Here is a 22,713-nt window from a genome sequence, read left to right on the forward strand (position 1 = left end):
CTGCACCACCACTAGAGAGGATGCCTCAGACTAGGAGCTTGGCCTCGCAAGATCCGGAGCCTGTTCTTCTCCAGGGGCTCTGATGTAGAAGTGCAGTTTCATGCCACTTTAGAGCTGGAGGTCTGCACAGGGCCTCAGACACCACAGGGGTCCTTAGTTTGGCCAGTGTCCACCGATTTGCTCCCTCCAGCCCCCTTTGCAAAGGAACCTTTGCTTCCTTTGCTACTGTTAGGAAGACACTTCCCTGACTAAGGTAACAGAGCCCACGTTGAGATACCCTTGTGCACTAAATCTCAGACTTGGCTCCGCCCCGGCATACCAGCTTGGCAGGGATATTCCCACCAATGCCAGCAAGTCACTGGAGCAGCCACTCTGTGAGAGACGGGCGTGAGGAATCAGCCGTATGGAAAACCCCTTAGTCGTTACTGTTAGGCCACCTTTTCACCTCTCTCCCCTCATCACCCCACTGCCACCACAGAGTTTGACCATTTATTGCCTGGCTGCCAAATATAGAAAATTGTCCATTACTTTCCTAGACTTCACACCTCCAAACACAGGACCTGCCACTTTTTACCGAGCATACACTATATACAAAGCCTTTATGATATTTCACATAATTGCCACGATAATCCCATAATATCAGTATTGTCTCCATGTATAGCATACAAAGAACACCTTGAGAAGTGAAATGCCCAAGGTCACTCAGTTGGGAAGTGCTTAGTAAGCCAAGCTGAGCCCAGCTCCAGAACACACATACTTTTGACTACTCTGCTGCCTCCAGCAAAGAGTCCTGTCGTGAGAATGCAGGTTGCCTGCTCTAACGTCACACATGCCACATTGTCCCCGTAGGAAGAAGTCAGAAATTAAACCAGGAAAGCCATTCTTAAGGCAATAGATGGAAGTGTGTGTGTGTGTTTATATGTTTATATTTCGGGGCACCTGGGTGGCTTAGTCCATTAAGCATCCGGCTTCAGCTCAGGTCATGATTTCATGGTTTGTGGGTTTGAGCCCCGCATCGGGCTCTGTGCTGACAGCTAGCTCAGAGCCTGGAGCCTGCTTCAGATTCTGTTTCCCTCTCTCTGATCCTCCCCTGCTCACGCTGTCTCTCTCTGTCTCTAAAAATTAAATTAAAAAAACATATATGTTTATATTTCATTTATACCTTTACTGATAGTAAATTCAACTCTTTTTAACTTTTTTCCACAGTAGTCAAAATTCCCATTTTTAGCAGATTGCCCTTCCTACCAGGGGCCTCTGATTATCTGCCAAAGTTCATCAGCTGTTGAGTCTGGGGTGGCAGCCATGTGCTGCTTCTCCTAGCTGGCACAGGGAGCGTGATGGTGTCTTAGTCCAACACTTACTGGTCTTCCCACAAACGAAATTTCTCATGGTTCCATCCAGAATTAATTTCTTTCTTTCTAGTTTGGCTTGTGTTCATTTTGCATGAGTTCACATCTTGGGTCTCGTACGAACCTTCAGAGTCGAAACACCAGATTGCTCCGACAAGTGTTAATATTCTGCCCCTGCTAAATGAGGACATGTGGCGTGTGCCCTCCTCCCGGAGCCGTCATGAAACATTCTTCTAATATTTTCCAGAGGTCCAAGAAAATAAATGCGAGCTAAGAATGTTGTGAATGGCACACATTGCTTGCGGGTACATTCTGCCATATTTTGAAGAATGCACACAGACTAACAAGAGCAAGGGTGTCCCTCCTCTGTTAATAATATGCCGTCACAGGGAAGGCTTTCCTACAACAATGGATTCGATAACAGTGTTCTGCAGGGTTTTTGTTCCATGGTCCCGAGCCAGCAGGTCCTTTGGTAGTAACTGCCAGGCCCACCTAGATCTCTGCCTGCTCCCCAGTGTCTCCAGTGGCCTCGGAGCCTAGGACATGCTACAGGAAGTTGGGGAACTGGGATGTGTTCTATCCTGAAGCTGTTTTATAGAGCACTTGAGCCCCCAAAGAAACACAGAATGCTGAAAGCAGGACAGAACAGTCAAAGCAGGAGTAGTGGGCTTTCAATGAGGGACCCTTTGCCTTTGGCTTTCCTAGCTCTCAATGGACTAATCACCACACAAGCCAAGGGTACAAGTGGTTCAGTGAAGAGCAGGGACAGTGTCTCGGGTGGCTTTTGGCCCTCGTCTCTACCTGCAGTGGTTGCATTTTTTAGCAAGGTAGGCATCGGAATCATATTGAATTCTAGCTGCTCTCTCCCTCTTTCCCCTGTAAACCTGAGGAACTGTGCACTGAAACCATTGGCTTCAGCAGTGAACGTAGGTGGGCTCCAACCCATCCATACCTGCTGAGACTTCAGTCTCAAAAATGGGTTGCATCTACCTAGAAATTCTGTCTTCAGAATTCTCAAGAATCTCCAAAACTGTGTACCTGTAGTTTGAAGGCATTTCCTCCTGAAGTACAATGTGGAGGATTCGTCTAAATGGAGAAGCTTATCTACTTCCCAGCTAGCTGGCAGCATGCTTCCTTCTTTCCTTCCCCAGGATGCTTGGCACCCAATAGCCATGGAGGCTCACGCTCAAATTCAGAATCAAACTCTCCTCCAGAGATGTGAGAGGAGACCCTATGGGAGATGTGGGGTGCCTCAGGTCTAGGCTCTCCACTATTAGCCCAGTAGGAGGAGGCTCAGATTGGCTTTATTATGATTACAAGGTAAACAAAGGGTGCTGTTTACGAGCCCCTCTTCGTTGGGGGGTCCTAAATGCCACCACCCTCTGGAATCCCCGAGCCACATCCAACATGCTTGGAGCCCCTGCTAGTTCAGGCCTACAGTGGGCACATATGGGTCTACAGAGAGAGAGACAAGACCGAAGTCCCTCTGCTTGAGAACATGACCCACAATCAAAGGACTGCCGTGAAATTCATCAAATGCTCTGGTGAGAATGCCTGAGAAGCTGTTCTTCCTTTTCCACGTAATCTTTTTTAATGCCCTGAAAACCTAACAAATCCCCCATAACAGCAACAACGAAAAGCACATTAGTCCAAGACACCGCAATTACTAAGCATTCTGCTGCCGTGGAGAGAAGGGTGGGGAGCAGGCTGGCATTGGGTTGAGAGTCACAAAGTCTAAACGGGACAGCTTTCTCGAAACCATTGTTTTTTTTGCACAAACATTAAAAATTAGCTTTAGTTCAAGTTTGTAAAATGTGGAGATTTCTCTCTTGAGTTCAGTCTCTAACCTTGGATCAAACTTAGCAGGAAGGGACCTTACAAATTGAGTTCCCGTATACGAGGAAGCAAACAGAATCTGTCCAGCTGCTGCCGCGGCCACCTTTGCTGTGACATCCAGGAGCTCCATGATTCTGTGCAAGGTCAAGAATGTAATTTCAGGGACAAACAAGCAAATGGCCTATAGTGTCACCAGCAGACTGTGTGTCCACTGTTCTCACTGCAACAGACTGTAGACTCCCGTCCGTGGGGACAGGGACCAGGTTTTGCTCACCTCTGTGGCTACCAAAGAACCATGCTTGTTGTTCTTTTTGTTGTTGTTGTTGTTGTTTGTTTTAATGTTTCTTTTTTGAGAGAGAGATAGAGTACAAGCAAGGTGAGGGGCAGATAGAGAGGGAGACACAGAATCCGGCGTGGGTTCCAGGCACCGAGCTGTCAGCACAGAGCCCGATGCAGGGCTCGAACCCATCAACGGTGAGATCGTGACCTGAGCCAAAGTCAGATGCCCAACTGACTGAGCCGCCCAGGCACCCCCCCGCAAAGAATCATGCTTGTAACCACTTGCTGAGGAATTACAGGGGTGCAGGGTCCTCACAGTTGGTGTGCAGGAAGACAAATACTTCACCTAAGGTTTTATTTCTTGCCAAGTGTTTTCATTTACCAAGCAGTTAACGTTTTATTCTTATTGCATACATCTAGTACAAACACCTGTTTGCAGGCTAATTTCCCAGACTCAGCTGCTTTTCTATAAACATATACTTCCAATAGTTAAGAGTTTTATTATGACTTTATAGTTCTGTCCTCAAAGAATCAAGAAAGAAAACTTGCAGTATTAATTTTGGTGGGTAAATGTAACTAAGTGTTGAATTATATTATGTAAGGTTCTGGGAACTGAACTCATAAAGTCCCTTTTCCTTGTAAGCCATAGGGCCACAGCAACCCAGGGTTGCTTGTATTTTCTTTTCAGCCTTAGGCTCCATACAGATCTTGATTTGCTTGGTGTCCTGGGAGCCAATACACCCACTTGCTCCTTGGAGATTCTGCTCTTTGTTCTGCTGTAGAAGGGATTCAGCCTTCCTGGTCCTGCACCCGCCCTTTGCTCTGAGTCCTGTAATCTTTCTCATTCCAGGGAAACAGAGGATCAAATGGCAAACACAGGGAATGACAAGACTAAAAAGTCCCCCTCTCTTCACACCAACACTGTCCTGTCATCCAGCCCCTTAAGGGAGGCACAGAATGAAATGTGACCTCCGTCCCGGCTCGCTGGCCCTCCTGGGCCTGCCGGCTTTTATCACGGCGGTCAGCCCGAGAGTCCAGATTCCTCTGTCATCGACTGAAACGCTTTAAACCAGATAGGAAATTGCTCCTGGATTCAAGGCTCAGATTTGTTTTATTATAGTTTTTTAGTGATTCGTGAAGAGCGGAATCCAGAAACACTTCAGCTTTTGGTTTTCCTCTTGATTGAGGGTTTTCACATTTGCAAACAAACTCTTCAGAAGCCTCTATAGAGGAGACTACTAAAAGGACCCCTTGATCCTCCATAATGTGAGGAGTCCCCTGGTGTATGTTTAACTTCACTTTCTCACTTATCCACGCGGAGAGCTGGAAGTATAATGGGAGAAGCAGTTTTAGCGAACCCAACATGAATGGTGTCCAAAAAGCCCTTGAGGCGCACTGCTAATATCTGGCCTCTTCATTTACCAGGGAATCACTCTTGCTCTGAACACATAACTAGGAAATCCCGCTTTGATTCTCCACACTGAAAGTTTTACAACCCCATTTTGAACTTTTTGTTCTTAATCAGCCCCACTCCCACTGTATTTCATTTGGATCCCTAAAGTTGGCTTTTATCTATAGGGAAAGAGCTAAGCTGTCTTGGTCTCCCACCAGAAATGAAATGGCAACAGCTTCTTGTGCTTATTAAGTATACATTGTGTCCTTGGACAATAGAGAGGTCGTTTTTGGCACTACAGTATCTTAGAAATGTTAACACCACTTAGGAAGCTATTTAAAGGTAGCTATGTGACTAAACCCTCCCTCCCACACCCATCACAGGGAGGGGAGGGGGTTGGCTGGGCTGTGTGTGAAGCAGAGTCCTCAAGACCTCAAGAATTCTGATTTTAATGCTGCCTTGTGGCTTTGGATGATGAATCAAACTGAATTGTCACCTCTATCTTAATTCTCTGACGTGACACTGCCATAAAAGTCCCAAGAAGACATGAAGCTCAGATAATGGTCGTATCCCTTTCTGTACCGCTTAACACATCATCCATGTGTTCTGCAACAGAACTCATAGACTTGCACTTTGCGCCAAAGTCTAAAGAGTTTGAACTGTGTACTGAGAGATTTCAATGAGACTGTGAGAGCCATTCAGAAATTTCACAGCCACACTTTGCGGGGACATAACCTCAAGAGAGATTGGGAAGAAGGGCAGAAACTCACAGCTGCTTGATGTCCCGACATCACCGCTTCAGAGAGCAGGGCAAGGAGGGCCGGGCAGCCCAGCAGGATGAGTTACGCATGGCAATAGCAATAATGGTGGTTTATGACAAGTGGGGTAACATTAACAGCTCAAGATGTGTCTATGCTGTCATGCTTGTTGTCCTTACCCTTGATCAACCCCTTAAGGTTTACATATTTCTTTGAAAAAGGAAAAAAGAGGGTTGTTGGGTTTTTTTTTTTTTTACAAAACATTTATATCCACTTGATGCAAGATCTATGGAGTAAGAAATTAATCCTTAACAAAATGACTCAATAGATTTGAAATTAAGTTTGTATTTTTACAAATACTTTCTCTTTGCAGGTCAACTGCTAGAGAGTATGCTCTGAAAATTATCAAGAAAAGCAAATGTCGAGGCAAAGTATGTATAAGGTTTATTATTATGAAAATATGTTTTTTCCAGGGGGTAGAAACACAAAAATCAGTTCCCAAATAAACATAAGTTCACCCTAGGGGCTGCATTTTGGTGGAATAAAATGTTATATATTTATTAGAATATAACTTTATTCTATAAATATTGTTGGACTCAAAGCTAATTGGAATGATTTTATGTTATTTCTGTTCCTTATCATTGTTTGTTTGCTTGCTTCATTTACCTTTGTGATCTAAGTTTCATTCCACCTTTCTATACACAATTATCGTTTTCCCGATAGATTCCAAAATTACAGGCATCATCTGAGGACCTTCAACATTTTTTGGTGATCTAGGCTATCTGAATATCAGAATCTAAGATATATTCATTATATTTTACCAAAATATATCTCCTGTGATCCTCAAATGATATAGCTTTACTCATCTGAGTTAGTCCTCATATGTTTTGATGTGTATATTGATTAAGGTGACTTTTCCCTTAAACAGGAGCACATGATCCAGAACGAGGTGTCTATTTTGAGAAGAGTGAAGCATCCCAATATTGTTCTTCTGATCGAAGAGATGGATGTGCCAACAGAACTGTATCTTGTCATGGAATTAGTAAAGGTGTGTGCCTTAGAAAAACAATAAATTTACACAAAGCACCATGCTTTTCTGTATGATAGATGGAGCTCTGTCCTTCATACCCCCCATCAACATTTAGTCTCTCATTTCTATGCATGGGCATAGTGGTGAGGAGTGTTAGCACTAGAATCGTACTGTGAGAGTTGACGTCCCCGCCTTGACCTGTACAGCATTCTGACCTTGGGTAAACCTCTTTGTACCTAAGTTTCCTCATATGTAAAATGAGAAGAATAACAGCACTTACCAGGAGTGTTAATGTGACAGTAAGAAGGACGGCTTCTACCATGTGCTTTCTAAAACACAGATAGTGTGAGATAGACACCAATATGCTCATTGTTGTTACCATTTTAGTTAAAATTGTTCACTTTTTCATGAACTGCATCCACAGGTACCAACCATTCTTATATTTAAAAAAGGCTTTAAATTAACTGCTGAATCTAAGTGAAAGGTGACTCATCTGTTACCCCTACTTCCATATTTAACATTTTCAGTAACTAAACGTTTTTATACATTTAATATTTAGTATCATGGAGGGATAGTTTTCTCTTTTCTATTATGTTAATCTGACTGAAGGAGTAACTGATTTCTACTTCAGTTGTAAAATGTCGTAAATGGGTCACACCACACTCTGCATCCATGTGTGCACCCATCAACAAGACCCTCGGGCTCCTGGAACCCTGTTTGGAGTCCCACACCCCAGCTGGTGGCAGGAATCAACACCGTGGAATGTGGCGCTTCCTTGTGTAAAGAGTTAAGACAAAGACAGCATGTCATAAACTAATCTGTTACTATATAGAAAAATATTCATTCGAAGAGCCTTTAAACTTCTGTTATTCAGAGTTACTTTATTTTAGATGTGTTGGCTTTTTTTCATAGTGGTTATTTATCTCTGCAGATGAAGCCTACTTTTTCCTACTTCATGTTAGGATTTGTTTCTTCCAGAGAGGTGGGACTTGTTTGTTTGAAGTGACATTGGTTATTGTCACATTGGAAGCTGAGGGAGATAAAAAATGGTAAACTGTTCTTTCAGTAAAGAAAGGTCGATTTCAGTTATTCAGAATATTTTCATATTGGTGCTTTATCGCCAAATACAGTTTGGTAATTCCAGTATCATAAAATATACTTTATCTAGCAACAAAGATAATATTTTTACAGTGACTTTAATTTTTAGAGCAACAAATTTAAACCATTCCTGTTGCCCTTCTGTGTGCTGTTAAAAATTGATTATCTCCCGTTTACGGGCTGATTTTTTGCAGTTGAGACTAACTTAAACTTGAAGTGGAGAAATGAAAGAAGCAAAAGCTTAAGAGTTCAGAACACATTTTATGGGAAAGCCTAGGCTGATTGTCACTCATTTGCTCAGTCGGGTGACAATAGCTAAGCAACACTGGGAGGCGCTCACTTCACTTAGCCTTTTGCGAATTCCCTCTGGGGCACCAAGGTAGCCTAACAAGGCCAGAGCGAGTCTGCAGTCCAGCATCGGGACTCCTCAGTGGGGCCACCAGATCATATCCTTAAATTTAGGCTGACCCAGAACTGCTGTGAGGCCAGGTCTGGAAGCATCCCAGGAAATGAAGGCCAACCCCAGGCTTGACTTGAAAGGCTCCCACAACATGTCCCCCCTGAGAAATGTAGCTAGGTCCATGCTTCTCAAACCGGAAGTGTCCAGTGGTATGCCAAAGAGGGCCTGCAGCTGTAGGATGAGGAAGGCTTATATTCTGGAAAACAGTAAAGGAACCGTTATTATGAATGAAATTCCATAATTAATAAGAACCGGCCTTTAGACTTCAGCCTACAGACATGTGCACATGCAAACTGTGTGTATACAGTGTTCAAAGGAAGATAGGCCTTGTGCGGGAGGTGACCCTGCAGCCAGGCCCTAATTGATGAGCAGGAGTTAGAAAGAAAAAGAGACTAGAAGGGCCATGCCAGGGGGCTCGTAGGTGGCTCAGTCTATTAAACTTACGACTCTTGATCTCGGTGATGATCCCAGGGTTGTAAGGTGGAGCCCAGGGTTGTAAGCTGGGCATGGAGCCTGCTTAAAATTCTCTCTCTCCCCCTCTCTCTGCCTTTCCCTCATGTCTTTCACTCAAGAAATAAAGACAGACAGACAGACAGACAGAAAGGAGGCTCACTGTAGGAAGGAGGCTCTAAGGAGGACAGGTTAGGAATGCAGGGTGATTGGGGCATGTTTTAATGACCTGGGAAGAATATCCCAGCGGGAGCATAAAGGTGACTAACTGGTCCGGCTAGTGTCAGGAGAGGAGATGAAACAGGCTGCCATGAAGCCGGCAATGGAGCATGGAGAGCCATGGGGGAGAGGATGCTGATTTCCTGAAGGGAGAAGAAATTGCCAACGTACCACGTGGGATGGCAGCACTCAGTTCACCGGTTGTTTTGAATGAGCGTCTGGGGCAGCAGTGCGGGCTGTGAGGCCACAGGACAACCACCAGGGATAGTGCAACAAACACCCTCCCCCAGAGGGTGCAGTGGGATGGAGGGGGGCGCCGTGCCGCAGGCCTTACAGGAAGCACTGACTGACCGCTTGGTTGAGGATGCAGAGGAAGGGAGGAGACAGGATGCCCGGAGCCTCCCTGGGTAACTGGGCAACCATGGGGTCATCGTGGGGCTGCCGTGCACGGCCACGCACACGTCCCACTGATCGGGGAGCACCGCGAAGACCATGCTGGAAATCCTGCCTCCCGGAGAGGCGTGGAAACAACCTATAAACCTGCATGTGGCTGCCTGGCCTTTGAGAGAAACAGACGGCTGAGAGACCGTGTTCATGTTGACACGATGTCTTTAGTTTTGGAACTGAATGGACCTGGGAGAAGCCTCCTGAGTCGAGGCTGTACAGGGGAGCAGAGGTCAGGCCAGAGTGTGACCTTCGACAGTTGTCAGCCTGCAAGTGCTACGTTCTACTTTTGCCATTTAGAAACACAAATGCAATCCCTTACCGCACAAGGCAACGTTGAACACAGTTGCCTCCTGCACTCGGCTCTTTGGCACACCATGTGCAAGAACGATGCAAACGTTGTTAGTAAATCAGGCCCAAACTTCTGAAAGGGCTTCAAATAAATAGATCTAAAATTAGAGCCTAACCCATTCTATTTCTCCAAATAACAATAAGTTAGCAAGGAACGAGGGAAACAAAAGTTCCGATGAATAATGGTCCTAGAAAACTTCCTTTGAAATTTCTTCACCCTCCACCCTGCTCCTCTCTTTCTCTCTCATCTTTAGAATGACAGTTCCTGGCCCTTTTCTCTGCTTCTTACAAAGAAGCACATTATTGAAAAAGAAAACACTACACCCACTCCAAGAGAGCTAAATCTAGAGAATGAAGGGAATTGAGTGTGTGTGTGTGTGTGTGTGTGTGTGTGTGTGCGCGCGCGCGCATGCGTGCGTGTATGAATTTCACAAGCCAGCAGAACATTTTGTTAAGGGTGTGGTCTGCAGTATTACCTGCTTCTCATTTTGGGAGGTTTAGGATTATGACTTTGAACTTGCACTGGCATTTGGTATGAGGCATGTAGCGCATGCCACCAGGGCACCCAGCTGTCTGTCACAAGGCTTCTGCCCTAGAGGCCGGGGTCCCCCTCTCCTCCGTGGCTGGGGCTGCAGTAATGACTGTGTCCGATGGCAGAGTCCTCACCCTGCTCCTTTGAGCCGTGGAGGAGATGCCACTGTCTTTCCCAGCGGGGAGAGAAGTTACCAGAGTCCCTGGGCCTCAGAGGGAGGTGGCAGGCAGAGCCCTGGGAGCCCAGAGCCCTGCACGTATTCCTCATCTCCTGGGTAGCATGTCCGTTCCATCTCCAGGCGGCCCGACTGGACCATCTGCTAATGTGCTGCTCCACCTGCTATTCTGTTCCCAGGGAGGAGACCTCTTTGACGCCATTACTTCCACTAACAAATACACTGAGCGAGATGCCAGTGGGATGCTGTACAACCTGGCCAGCGCCATTAAATACCTGCACAGCCTGAACATTGTCCACCGGGACATCAAGCCAGAGAACCTCCTGGTAAGAGGGATTGTGAATCTGTCTTTTTTCCTTTCCTATTTTCTTCCTGTTTTGAAAAGAAATCTACCTTCAAGGCTAGGTTCCAGCTGGATTTCAGTTACTAGCTAGAAACTAGCCTTTTAAGTTTGTCTACAAGGGTTAATGTACCCTTAGGAGTACTTGACTAATCAATAGCAAATAGAAACCTGAGACAGGGTTGGGGAAATAGAACTGGGGAAACCTAAGTCTGTGGTTAATACCTTGGGCTAAGCCAAGATAATCATGAGGAGCATTTCAGTGTATGTTATTTACCCATAGCGCTTTGATGTGGAAAGTTTTTACTTGAAGGGGGTGAAAGGCAGCCCTTAATTTCTCATTTTGATAATATGATCTAAAAGCTAAGACAGTAAATTAGGAGTTTTAAAGACACCACGCCTTCAGCATAAAAATAAACATAATGGGGACCGATATTTTAAAATCAGAGCTATCCTTACCCCCCGTATAACTGTTTTGCTTTTCATTAACTCATCATCTCTGGGGGAAACACCAAGAGTTCTTTATGCAAGCAAATGAAGTTCCTTTCCTCATCCAATTGTTAAGGGGACAGTATTGGAAGGAATTGAGGAGACAAAGACTAAGCACTGAGGTGCTGTCACTGGTGAATATGGGAGTAACCAATTTTGCTGGCTCTCCAGGCTGGAATTTTAATGAAAGCTATTCATTTTCTCCCTCCCTCCCAACCCCCAGATACTAGTTCTTCTTTTCCTGTCATTATCCGGGCCCAAGAGTCATCTATTATGTATTACTGTTAGCCTGTTAGTTTGTCCATCTCCCAGCAGTCTGGGAACTGAGGACTCTCTTCCTAAAGCACTGTCTCTCCAAGGGTGGTCCAAAGACTCCCTGCATCTGAACTACTCCCAGATGCCTGTTAAAAATGCAAATTTCTGAGCCTCCCTGCAGCCCTAGCAAATCGGAATCTGGTGACTGGTGACAGGGTACAGATCTTCATTGAAACAAGCTCCCCCACATGACCCGAATGAGCATCCAAGTCTAGAAGCAGATGAGCAGCCCAGCTCCCACCGCACAGTGGAGGCAGAAAACATCTGCTGTCACGGAGACCCACCCGTGTGCTTGCCCCGCACTTTTCCCTCATTCTCTCATTTAATCCTCACGACAGCCAGATGGGGTAGGTTCTGTTACTGTCCCATTTCACAGGTAAGGAAACTGAGTGCCTGGAAGTACAAAGACCTTCCCAGGCCCATTATAACTCCCAAGTGGCAGAACTAAGATCTCAACCTAGCTCTGTCCTACTCCAAAGCCCAAGCTTTTAACCACTAGACCACATGAAGCTGTGAATTAGGGAGGTTCGTTGTGTGCTTGCCCTGTGCCAGGTGCTGTGCCAGGGGACAGACTGACGAGCCTGCATCGAGTTGACATGCAAGTAGCATTAATCGTCATTCAAGAAAGAAATATACGAGCAGAGAGTTAATTGCGGTTATGTTCATAAGCTCGTAGCTGCTGGCTGACAAAGGCAGCTGAGGTCAAGCGACAGAGTTCTGCCTTAATTGCACCTCAAATTCCACATCTCCGCAGTAGTCTGAACATTCTCTTCTGCATAGTTGCCTTCGTAAGCCAGCAATTTTCTCTTGTCTGCATCCATTATTCCTGTGTCCTGAATTATGTAGGATGGTCTCGTGGGAACAGACTCACAACTGAGCCTTTGTTTCAAAACTTCTCTAAACGCCCAAAATTCAGTGATGGAAAATTAAAGTTTGATTTCCCTTCCCCACTCTTGCAGTTTGGTTTTGTGTGACATTGTTCACTTCCTTCTACCAGAGCATTATCTATTTCTGTAAATGCCATAAATGATTACTTAACAGTGTTATTTCTCTAAACTTACAATTTGGAGGACACTTTGAAAGTACTGTGCTCATTCTCATGTTCTAGTTTTTAAATTACCCAAAAAGAAAAAAGTTCACTCCTTTTTCTCTTTCTTTTTCAATGTAAGAATGTGAAATGCACACATGCCATTGAAGTCATTTGCAATACAGGTTTAATATATATGTATATATTAAAAAATATATACTAAAGTAATTCTGCTTCTCCAGTATAGGAATTTCTTACTCTAAGAGAGTAGTAAAGGTTAGTGAGTTTTTCAGGGATAAATCTATTATAGTATAAAATAGGTAGAAATATAAATAGGTTTAACAAAGTTAGCACGACATCACTGATTGAACTTGAGACTTCTGTTAATTTCACATTCTGTTGACCTTTTTGTGAAAATAAGAGAGAATCGTCATGGGAGGCACATTCACATACTGAGGATTTATAGTCAGACGGACCAAAGTTCAAAACCAAGTGCTTTACTCAGAATTCCACTGGCTAGTCCTGTGGCCTTGAACAAGTTTCTTAACTCCTTTGAGCCTCCTTTAAGGGGATTTTATGAAGATAGAGGATAACACAGAACTATTAGCTTCCTTCATTTTTATTTTCCATTTAATTGTCATAAAAATTAAATTATTCCTAAAAACAAAATCGTTTTACAATAAGTTGTATGTTGTAAAAATCATCTTGCACCTTTTGACATTGCTTTAAAAATTTTACTATTTACCCATGCATGGATTTGTCATCTCCTGGAAAATTTAGAGCTTCAGACTATTTTTGAAAAATATTATGTCAAATTTAATGTAAAGATTTTGAATCCATTTTCTTACTACCAAATAAATAAACTTACCAAATAGGCCTCACTACACACTTTGCGTTACTTTTATTAAGAGACCTCAGAAAAGCCTAAATTGTTGGACTGCCAACAAGATTTTTGCAAGCTACGTGTTTAATGGTTGTTATAAATATCAAAATATTATTTAAAAAATTTTTAATGTTTTATTTATTTTTGAGAGAGAGACAGAGTACAAGCAGGGGAGGGGCAGAGAGAAAGGGAGACAGAATCTGAAGCAGGCTCCAGGCTCTGAGCTGTCAGCACATAGCCTGATGCAGGGCTCAGACCCGTGAACCACGAGATCATGACCTGAGAAGTTGGATACTTAACCGACTGAGCTACCCAGTGCCCCAAAATGTTATTTTTAAATGCCTAATTCAGCTATAGATTTCATTTTACATAGTGTTATACAGAGAGAGAACTTTCAAAGTGTTTTATTTTTAATTCCTACAGAACTCTATAAAAATGTTGTAGCTTAGCCTTAAGAACTTATATTGATCTATTCAAGTCTAAGTATTTATCAGATCAAACCCTTTTAATGAGAAAATATGATTTGATTTACAGTGATGTTTCCAGCCACATTTGGGGTGAAAACTGGGAATTGACCCAATATAAATGCCCCCTATAATTTTATTATTGTATCATTACTAAGTTTTTATTTCATTTTGCTTTGGTTTTTGTTGCCACAAGTTAATCATGCCAATGAGCTTCGTGGTTCTTTTTCTTTGTCAGGCCTGGAGCTTAATGATCATATTGATGAGTGACCGGTGGGATGAAAGGGCGATGAGATGAAAGAATGAGTGAATGAGTTACACTTCTTCACAGACTAGAGAAAAGATCCAATATGACAGGTCCAGGCCATTCCTCATTCCGTACATGGAGGACTCACCTGGGCCTCAGTCACTGAATGGGGAGAGAAAGTGCAGTGGTTTCTCCAACTGCACTTATCCACAGAACCAGTGTGTGTGTGTGTGTGTGTGTGTGTGTGTGTGTGTGTGTGTGATAATAATATATAACTAAAAGGAACTCGTTGCTTTTTAAAAAACACACAAAACCATGAAAACGGTCTTACGGAGATCAACTACCTCCAGTTTGCAGGAGTCACCATTAGATGGCAAGCTTGCACCCTTGGCAAGAAAAGTCCTCCATTGTAGCCTGAGTTTCTTCCAAGGATCTAGGAGGGTCTTTTTTTTTTTTAACTTTTTTTTTTATGTTTTTAATTTATTTTTGAGAGATAGACAGAGACAGCACCATCAGGGGGAGGGTCAGAGAGAGAGGGAGATACAGAATCTGAAGCAGGCTCCAGGCTCTGAGCTAGCCGTCAGCACAGAGCCTGATGCGGGGCTTGAACCCACAAACCGTGAGATCATGACCTGAGCTGAAGCCGGATGCTTAACTGACTGAGCCACCCAGGTGCCCCTGGGACGGTCTTTTAAAAATGTGTATGCGGATGCCACCTCCTTAGGAAAGTTAAAGTATTTACTGGCAAAAATATAGCCTGCATCACTATTTATTCCAGAAATAAACTGTAATTTTCTTGAAATATAAAAGTTTATGTTCAAGAAACTTTTTCCATCTAAACTCCCCAGTGCTCACTCTCTGGGAGAAAACAGTTTCTCATAGAATCTGCCTCTCTTGGTCAGAAATTTTCTTTTAGAAACTTTCTGTCCAGGCTTTCTGTACTTGCTCCTAGCTGCCCCTCATTTTCACTAAATAGATTAGTGAATAATCCATAGCAACAAGATATCTTGGTCCCTCCAAGGGATAGCCAGGTATGACCAAGTGATGGGGTGTTCCAGATTCTCTTCATTTCCAGTTCAGCCAGCCCCAAGCCCACAAGATGAATGGATTTCCTTCGGCCTTAATCCCATACCTCTTAATCCCCAAACCAGTCCATGGTACACAAGACAAGTGCCACACAGAGAGAGTGCATCTAGAAGTCATAGACGAAGTGCAGTTGAGTAGATCTGTAGTCAGTCCACCGTCGTATGATCGCAAACCAGCAGTGTTGATTAATGGTTCGGGGACCCAGAAGAAGGGAGACGGGGTCTCTCAGGACCCCGTCACTGGCCACCCCCCAATCAGCATTCTTAGTGATGTGAAATGAAGATGTATTACAGCAAATGACACGATTGAGATCCAGAAGTATCTTTGGCTCGAGGAGGGTCCAAAATCAGTAAGATGAAATTTGATAAGAGAGAAACATAAATGCCAATGGACCAAGTGGTTTTGGTATAGTTGCTTTAATGATCATTGCAGAAAAGCAGGAATGGAAAAACTTGGCCAGACCATGTCAAAGGCAATTAATTGAGTGTAAGTTCAGTGTGAGCCTCGGTGTGATATGATTGCTAAAAAAAAAAAAAAGTGACCCTAGACTCCCTACACTGCAAGAGCCCTCTGCCTTGCCCGTCCCACTTACCACCAGGGTGAGGGATCAGCACAGCATGTCAGGGGCCTGGGGTGCAGCCCGCAGCAGGGATGGGGAAAGTAGAGCATCGTGGCTCTGGTCAAATTTATGAAAAGCTGCCAGATGGAAGATGGGAAAACTTTTCTGTGCTGGTGAGAGATTTGAGGGTGATATAAGAAAAAATTTTCTAACACTTGCACCTGTTTGCAAATTAAACAGCCTTTAATATACGTAGCTGTGGTCATTGAAAATATCCAAGCAGAGGGGCACCTGAGTGGTTCAGTCAGTTAAGCCTCTGCCTCTGGCTCAGTTTCGGATCTCATGGTTCTTGAGTTTGAGCCCTACATCGGGCTCTCTGCTGTCAGCGCACAGCCCACTTCAGGTCCTCTGTCCTCCTCTCTCCCTCTCTCTCCCTCTCCCTCTCTTTCTCTCTGCCCCTCCCTTGCTCCCTCCTGTCAAATATAAATAAATAAATCGAAAATGTCCATGCAGGAACTGAACGATCGCTTTTTATAGGTGTTTAGAAAAAAAATCTGCTCTCCGAATTTGGATAAAAATTAAGGGCAAAATAGAAGAAAAAAACACTGTCCCCAAACATTATTTAGTACAATATTACACCAGTTACTTGGCTAACACATTGCTCAGGGCCCTTTTCCAAGGACCTGTGATTGCACACAGAAGAAGACAGGAAGTAAAAGTATCCGTGGGCTGCCTTGGTTGGCCTGGGTGTGTCTGCTCCACCAGTCACCCTTGTCATAGTATCACTCATCTCATCTAAAGTGGCGCGGTCTTATTGGGCTAGCAAAGATTAATAATAATAGTATATAGTATTGGCTGCCAATCATCTCATATGTGCTGGTGCAAGAGTAACTTCATAGAAGCTTTCTGAAAAGTAATTTGGTAATAAGTAACTGAAACCTTCAACTGTGTGTGTATCCCTTGACCAAGTAATTCTACATCTGGAAATGTAACCTTAAAAAAATCAGATATGTATACAAACATATGGATATTCATCCCAGTGGGCTTTAGTCTGGTGGAATAGCTATACATGTATATGGAAACAAGTTACCTCAGGGCGCCGGTTAGTTAAATAACAGCATGATGAGGAGGGAGGAGGGTTTACTGGCTAAAATCTTGGACTTGGACATACCCGAGCTTAAGTTCTGGCTCTGTTATTTATTAGCTGTGCAACATTGGACAAGTTACTTAACGTCTCTGAGACTCAATTTTCTCAACCTCAGAATATCAGTAAGGTTACTTAATAGGTTGCTGTGAAGATCCACCAGGATAATGACCATGGACTTCTCAAGTCAATGCCTGGCGTATCCCGTGTGCTCGCTAAGCAGCAGTGGTAGTAGTTGTGGGGGTTATTATCATGGTGTCTCCGTACAATGGATTGCCACTGGCAATCGTGATGTAGATACGGGCTTAGTCACTCAGGTTATATTGTCCAGTGAAGGGAGAAGAGCAGGAAAGAGCGGTAAGGAAGGGGCTGGAAGTTCTTACCCCAAAATGTTAACAGTGGTTATTTCTAGGTGTCAAGATTATGGGTGAGTTTAATTCCTTTCCCTCTATAATTATCTGTCTTTTCTAATTTTCCTACAGTGACATGTTGGATATTACTCGTATGACAAAAATGTAATACAAGTTTTCAAAATGGCAATGACGTTGAGTTCCCAGTTTTAGCAAAAGCCTAGTATGTATAGTGGCCATGAGAATTCAGAATGTGCATCTCAATGCAGCTGCATAGGTCTCCTTTTCAGATAGTTTCATGACTATTTTAATGTGAGGATGAGAATCAGGTTTCCTGGAGTTTCCATTCATCTTGTCTTCCCAGATATCTCCAGATTAATACTTTGAAAGCTATTTTATTTTTCCCTCTAGTATTGTTACCTCTTATGACTCCAATATAACGTTCTCTCCTATTATTTCATTTATGTTTGACTTCATAAGTATTTTACATGTGGGTATAACATGAGTTTTGTTTTTTTAAGAATTTTTTTTCCCAGGAGGTTTCATTTTAAAGTATGTGAACCGTAAAGTGCATTTTAAAAAATAACCCCCTGCATTCATGTTGTTTTACTTCACTTCTTAAAGATTAAAGATTTAAATTTAATTCATTTTCCTTAGAAAGGATCATAAAGACACCATATACCATGGCCAGAGGAAAATCAATGTCTTTTTAAAGGGATACCATATCTGTTAAAAAGTAAATTGACTTTTTTTCATGGCTTTGTCAATTTCATGGCAACTTTGTTCAATTCTATTAGGTGAAATAATTTTTTAGTACCTATTGAGCTCCTCTGTGAAAACTATTTCCATGGCTACTAATGATTCATTAGCCAGCTTTTCAATGGGGGTTATCCTTGAATTCACAGCAATATTGAGAATTATGTTTGTCCCAACACATCTGTTATATTAGTCAGCTCTTAGTTCTCTATTATGGGAAACTCAGAAACCGTTTTCCTGGGTTTAGGTTATCTGTGAATTTTCATATTATTTTATGGCCACCAGCTGCATTTTATGACTATATATTAAATCTTTTATTTTGTCAAATAACTTTTCCAAATGGTCTCAATTTCTAATCCAAAGGAAATCAGGCCTATGCCCAAACATCTACTGTTCAGCAAGTTACAGCTACTGCAAACCCCCAAATAAATGAAAAAGAAACAAAAATAAAACCCTTCTTTAAAAAGGAAAATCTGCGTGAAACACCGATGTGCCACAAACCTAATACTACCTGACCTTTCACTATATCTGTTCATGGTAGGACGTGCCTTCGGCTTTTAATTGGAACCTTTTTCATAATTGTTGCCATTTAACACATTTAGTCTGTCAAATCATGGGATGTCTTTATAGCCATATAATAAACCCTGGAGAACAACTTCTCTGACTGTAGCCATCTGCAATGATCGCAAGAGTAGCTTACAAAATACTGACAATCTTTACGGTAATAGGATGCATATGGCCGCCCACATTTATGGGTAGCTGCATTCAATTAGTGTTGTACAATTACACAGTTTTATTGCTTAGTTAGAACAGTGAAAGCACTGCATACTGGTAATTTGCACTAATCCCCGTCTCTTTAATCGCCCCTCAGTGTTTAAAATGTGGGGGAACATCTAGAGTATTTAAAGGGTTTGGGATGAACATTAAATTATATCTCATGTTGTGAATACTCGTTGATTGACAATCAATGTACTCCCACCACACTTGTGGGTCGCGTTTTATGGAAACTTTACAATACAGTGAAGGCCAAAAATTCTTTTGACGTCAGAACCCCACTTGCCGGCAAGGCTGTCCATGGCTGTGCTTGCAACCAAGGTCCCTGGAAGATGGTCAGGATGAGTAGACACGCAGAGGAGCAAAATCAGAATCGATTCAGGGACCAGGATAAGGCAAGGAGGCCACATGTTAAGTGTGAACTTGTCGGAAGCTTTTCCAACTCCTACCTTTTAATTAAAATCTTAGTTCAAAGTAAATTTATAGCTGCCGTTTGGGAAAATACTTTCTGGGGGATGGTATTGTGAGTGTGTGTGTGTGTGTGTGTGTGTGTGTGTGTGTGTGTTTGAAACAGATGTATTTAGCAATCTGCAATTTTAACAGAGTTTTAATTACATTTTTCAATGGCCTCACTCATGCCCCTTTGTAACTGGCTCCGTAAGAGATAAGAGTGAGCCCAGCTCGGGCTGAAGCAGGCACTAAGGGTGACCCCAGCTGCGAGGTGGGCTGATGTTACCCCTCAGGAAAGGCGCTGTCCCACGGGAGGAGAGGAAGCACTGCAGTGTATTCTTCTGTATCCTTTTCCCGAAGTGTTGACAGAGAAAAACCCAAAACAGCCTTGCTTCCTGCCTTGCCTGACAGTAAGTTAGTGAAACGCATTTCCAAACGAAGGGCGTGGACACTTATTCACCTGCAAAAACATTCTGCCGCAGTATTTCTAATGTAGTCGTGTCTAGAAATGTTTTCACTTACATGGATTAGGCTTTTGTTTCTCGGTTCCTATTGTCTACCATAGCATCATGTTAGCCACTTTATGTTCATGAAAATTCTGTTGTTTCAAAGCAAAGGAAGGGGCCATTGTGGAAGTGATAAAGATAAAAAGAACATTAAAATGATAGATTCAGTGTGTTTTATTTAAAAGGTGTTGGTTTATTTTTGAAGAATTATTACTTTTATATAATCATAAATTTTAGGTAAGATTTTTTTAGTGCTTGTTTTCCCTTGGTTATTGAAACTTTGAACTTTATTGTTTGGCCATATTAAATATAACCAGCACATGGCTATGTATGAGATGGAATTCCTATCAAAACGTAGATACTCAGAAATAAAACCTTTGCTACATGTGAAAGAATTACATCGTCATATTTAGAACCAAAATATGACTTATGAGTGGATCTGCCAACATCTGCTTTCGTCCAACTTTTGAATAAAGTTAGGTGATTATAGATAGAATGTTTAGAGGAAAACCGCAAAGTTCCTGCACAAATGGAGTTGTGTAAATTGAAATCTGCATCTGCACAATCTCACAAAACACGTGCTGTGTATGTTTGGACCTAACGGAACCTCAGAGTAAGAGGTTATTTTGCACTTTAGGAAGGTTATTACTAACAAAACCGAAGTAAGGAAGTAAACAGTTCTGCTTTGTCTGGGAAGTAAACTGGATGATCTTCTGAACATTACCATCTCAGGTTTCTGTTCATGAAAAACATTTGGATGACCAGAAGGACTGACGCACTAAAACTATGATTTATGCTGGAGAACATTTAGGCTGGATATGATACTAAGTTTTGCAGCCCTAATGCCTCAGAGGCCTTGACCTGCTCCTGATGATGGGCCAGAGAGACGCTTTGTTAAAGGAGTGAGGACAGTGTCCATCCCAGATGACAGCCGGGCAAAGCTACATGTGTCTTTGCCCTAACAACCTAGGTGCCGGAGACCCCACCAGTCTCTGGACACCTGCCCAAGGGGCCAAACTGGATGGTGGTCAAGCGCTTAAGGAAAAGACGCCGTGTTCTGTGTGGAGAAAACATAAAAGAATATTTTCTGGCCAGAAAGGACACGGTCAGTCCAGAAGGGAGGGTCGGACTCCCAGTCTCTGCCAAAACAGTTAGACCCAGTGATCGACGCTGATACCACAGCTTAGCCGGCCAAACTTCCGTACATTGTGCTGCAGTGAAATGAGAAGTTAATCTACTTTTGCCAAAGAAAGGGAGACGTGGTGTGTGAACGGTAGTGGCGTTCCGGGTGTGTGGAGAGATGTCTTGCTGTGCCAGAGGTTCACACCGCTGTAGCAAGTACAGACGATCACCAGGCGGCAACAGAAGAACGTTCAGGCTTCAGCTTGCTGGGGGGGATTTATTCTGATGTGCACGGAAAACTTCACCATTTCCTTAAGGCGTCTTCTGGTGACTGCCTTTGCTGGGAATACTAGCGTTTACTGTGGTTTTCTTTATCTTATTGATTCCAATGGAGGGCACTGAATTAGAATTCTGAATGTCCTTTGATCTTTTCTTTGAAATAGTGGAAGTTGTATGGGATACTTTTTAGAGCAGACCCGTTTGGTTTGATCACGGGCTGGAATTAAAGCAATATAAATACTTGCCTATAGTCACATGCATCCTTTTCTTGATTTGTTGGGTGAAAGACTAGAGGCTTTTACTGCCTTAATAAGGAAACCTGGATGGAATGCTGACTCTGCACCTGATAAATCTTTCCAAATTGCCACAGGTGAAATGAAATGTTAATATCCCTTTCAATTATTAATAAAAAAATGTAAATAGATTTTGTTGGAAACGCGGGCCACTGAAAATGAAGTATTTTAATATTAGTGTAGTTTTTTTTTGTTCAATCACTACAGAACTATATTTTTTAGGTTTCTTATGTATTAAAATGGAAAGGTCATTATTTTCATAAGTTGTAGATACTGCACTAGAGACTATATTTCATTGTATTACACAAATCAGTTTTAATTGTGAGCAACATTCAATACAGAGGAGCAGAAAAGAAAAAAAAGTCTACCTTAATTCTACCGCCCAGAGACAGACATGCGAACATTGTGTTCTTTCAGGCAATTTTCTTTGTACGTATTTTTTTCCTTTAATACACATTTTATGCAAACCAGTCTGAAATCTGTCCTTATTTCCCCCAAATAACGTATTTCAGTAAATATAAGCCCACATCACCATGTTAATGGTCATATAGCATGCCACTGTATGAACAGACCGTAATTTATTATTGAATTTTCATTTGCTGCTTGTTTGCCATGCCTCCGATTTAGCTGTAATCTAAAAAAAGATATTGTCATAGTATATCCTTGCATAATTGCCTGTTTTTTTTCACTTAATGATAAATAGATGAAAGTCAAACCACAGTGCCCCTCATTTCTTCAAGAAAGAGCTTTTGAGCTCTTTGTTGTTTTTTTAAAAAATTTTTTTCTATATTTTTTATTTATTTTTGAGAGACAGCATGAGCGGGGGAGGGTCAGAGGGGGGGGGTACAGATTCTGAAACAGGCTCCAGGCTCTGAGCTAGCTGTCAGCACAGAGCCCGACACAGGGCTTGAACCCACAAACCGTGAGATCATGACCAGAGCCGATGTAGGACACTTAACCGACTGAGCCACCCAGACACCCCTGAGCTATTCGTTTTAAAGCGATTTCACTCTTTCCTTTTCCTTTAGGTGTATGAACACCAAGACGGCAGCAAATCTCTGAAGCTGGGTGACTTTGGACTGGCCACCATTGTAGACGGGCCCCTGTACACAGTCTGTGGCACCCCGACATATGTGGCTCCAGAAATCATCGCAGAGACTGGGTAAATGCTTCCCGTGTGTGTACTGAAGTGCTGTGCTCGCCAAACAACAAGTCTGCTTCGAGAACAGGAGAAAGTACTGCTCTGTGCCATCCG

General features: G+C 42.8%; 1 protein-coding gene across 7 annotated transcripts in view; it reads left to right on the forward strand.

Moving 5' to 3' along the window:
- DCLK1 (doublecortin like kinase 1) overlaps positions 1 to 22,713 on the forward strand; it is a 337,117-nt gene that overhangs the window by 275,462 nt on the left and 38,942 nt on the right. For all 7 annotated transcript variants that reach the window (XM_029936850.1, XM_029936851.1, XM_029936853.1 and 4 more), the window contains 4 exons: positions 5,989 to 6,046; positions 6,544 to 6,663; positions 10,554 to 10,700; positions 22,487 to 22,620. In XM_029936850.1, the coding sequence (XP_029792710.1) occupies positions 5,989 to 6,046; positions 6,544 to 6,663; positions 10,554 to 10,700; positions 22,487 to 22,620 (459 nt within the window). The remainder of the gene's footprint in view (positions 1 to 5,988; positions 6,047 to 6,543; positions 6,664 to 10,553; positions 10,701 to 22,486; positions 22,621 to 22,713) is intronic.

The sequence above is a fragment of the Suricata suricatta genome, chromosome 4 (genome assembly GCF_006229205.1).
Source record: "Suricata suricatta isolate VVHF042 chromosome 4, meerkat_22Aug2017_6uvM2_HiC, whole genome shotgun sequence".
Classification (NCBI taxonomy): domain Eukaryota; kingdom Metazoa; phylum Chordata; class Mammalia; order Carnivora; family Herpestidae; genus Suricata; species Suricata suricatta.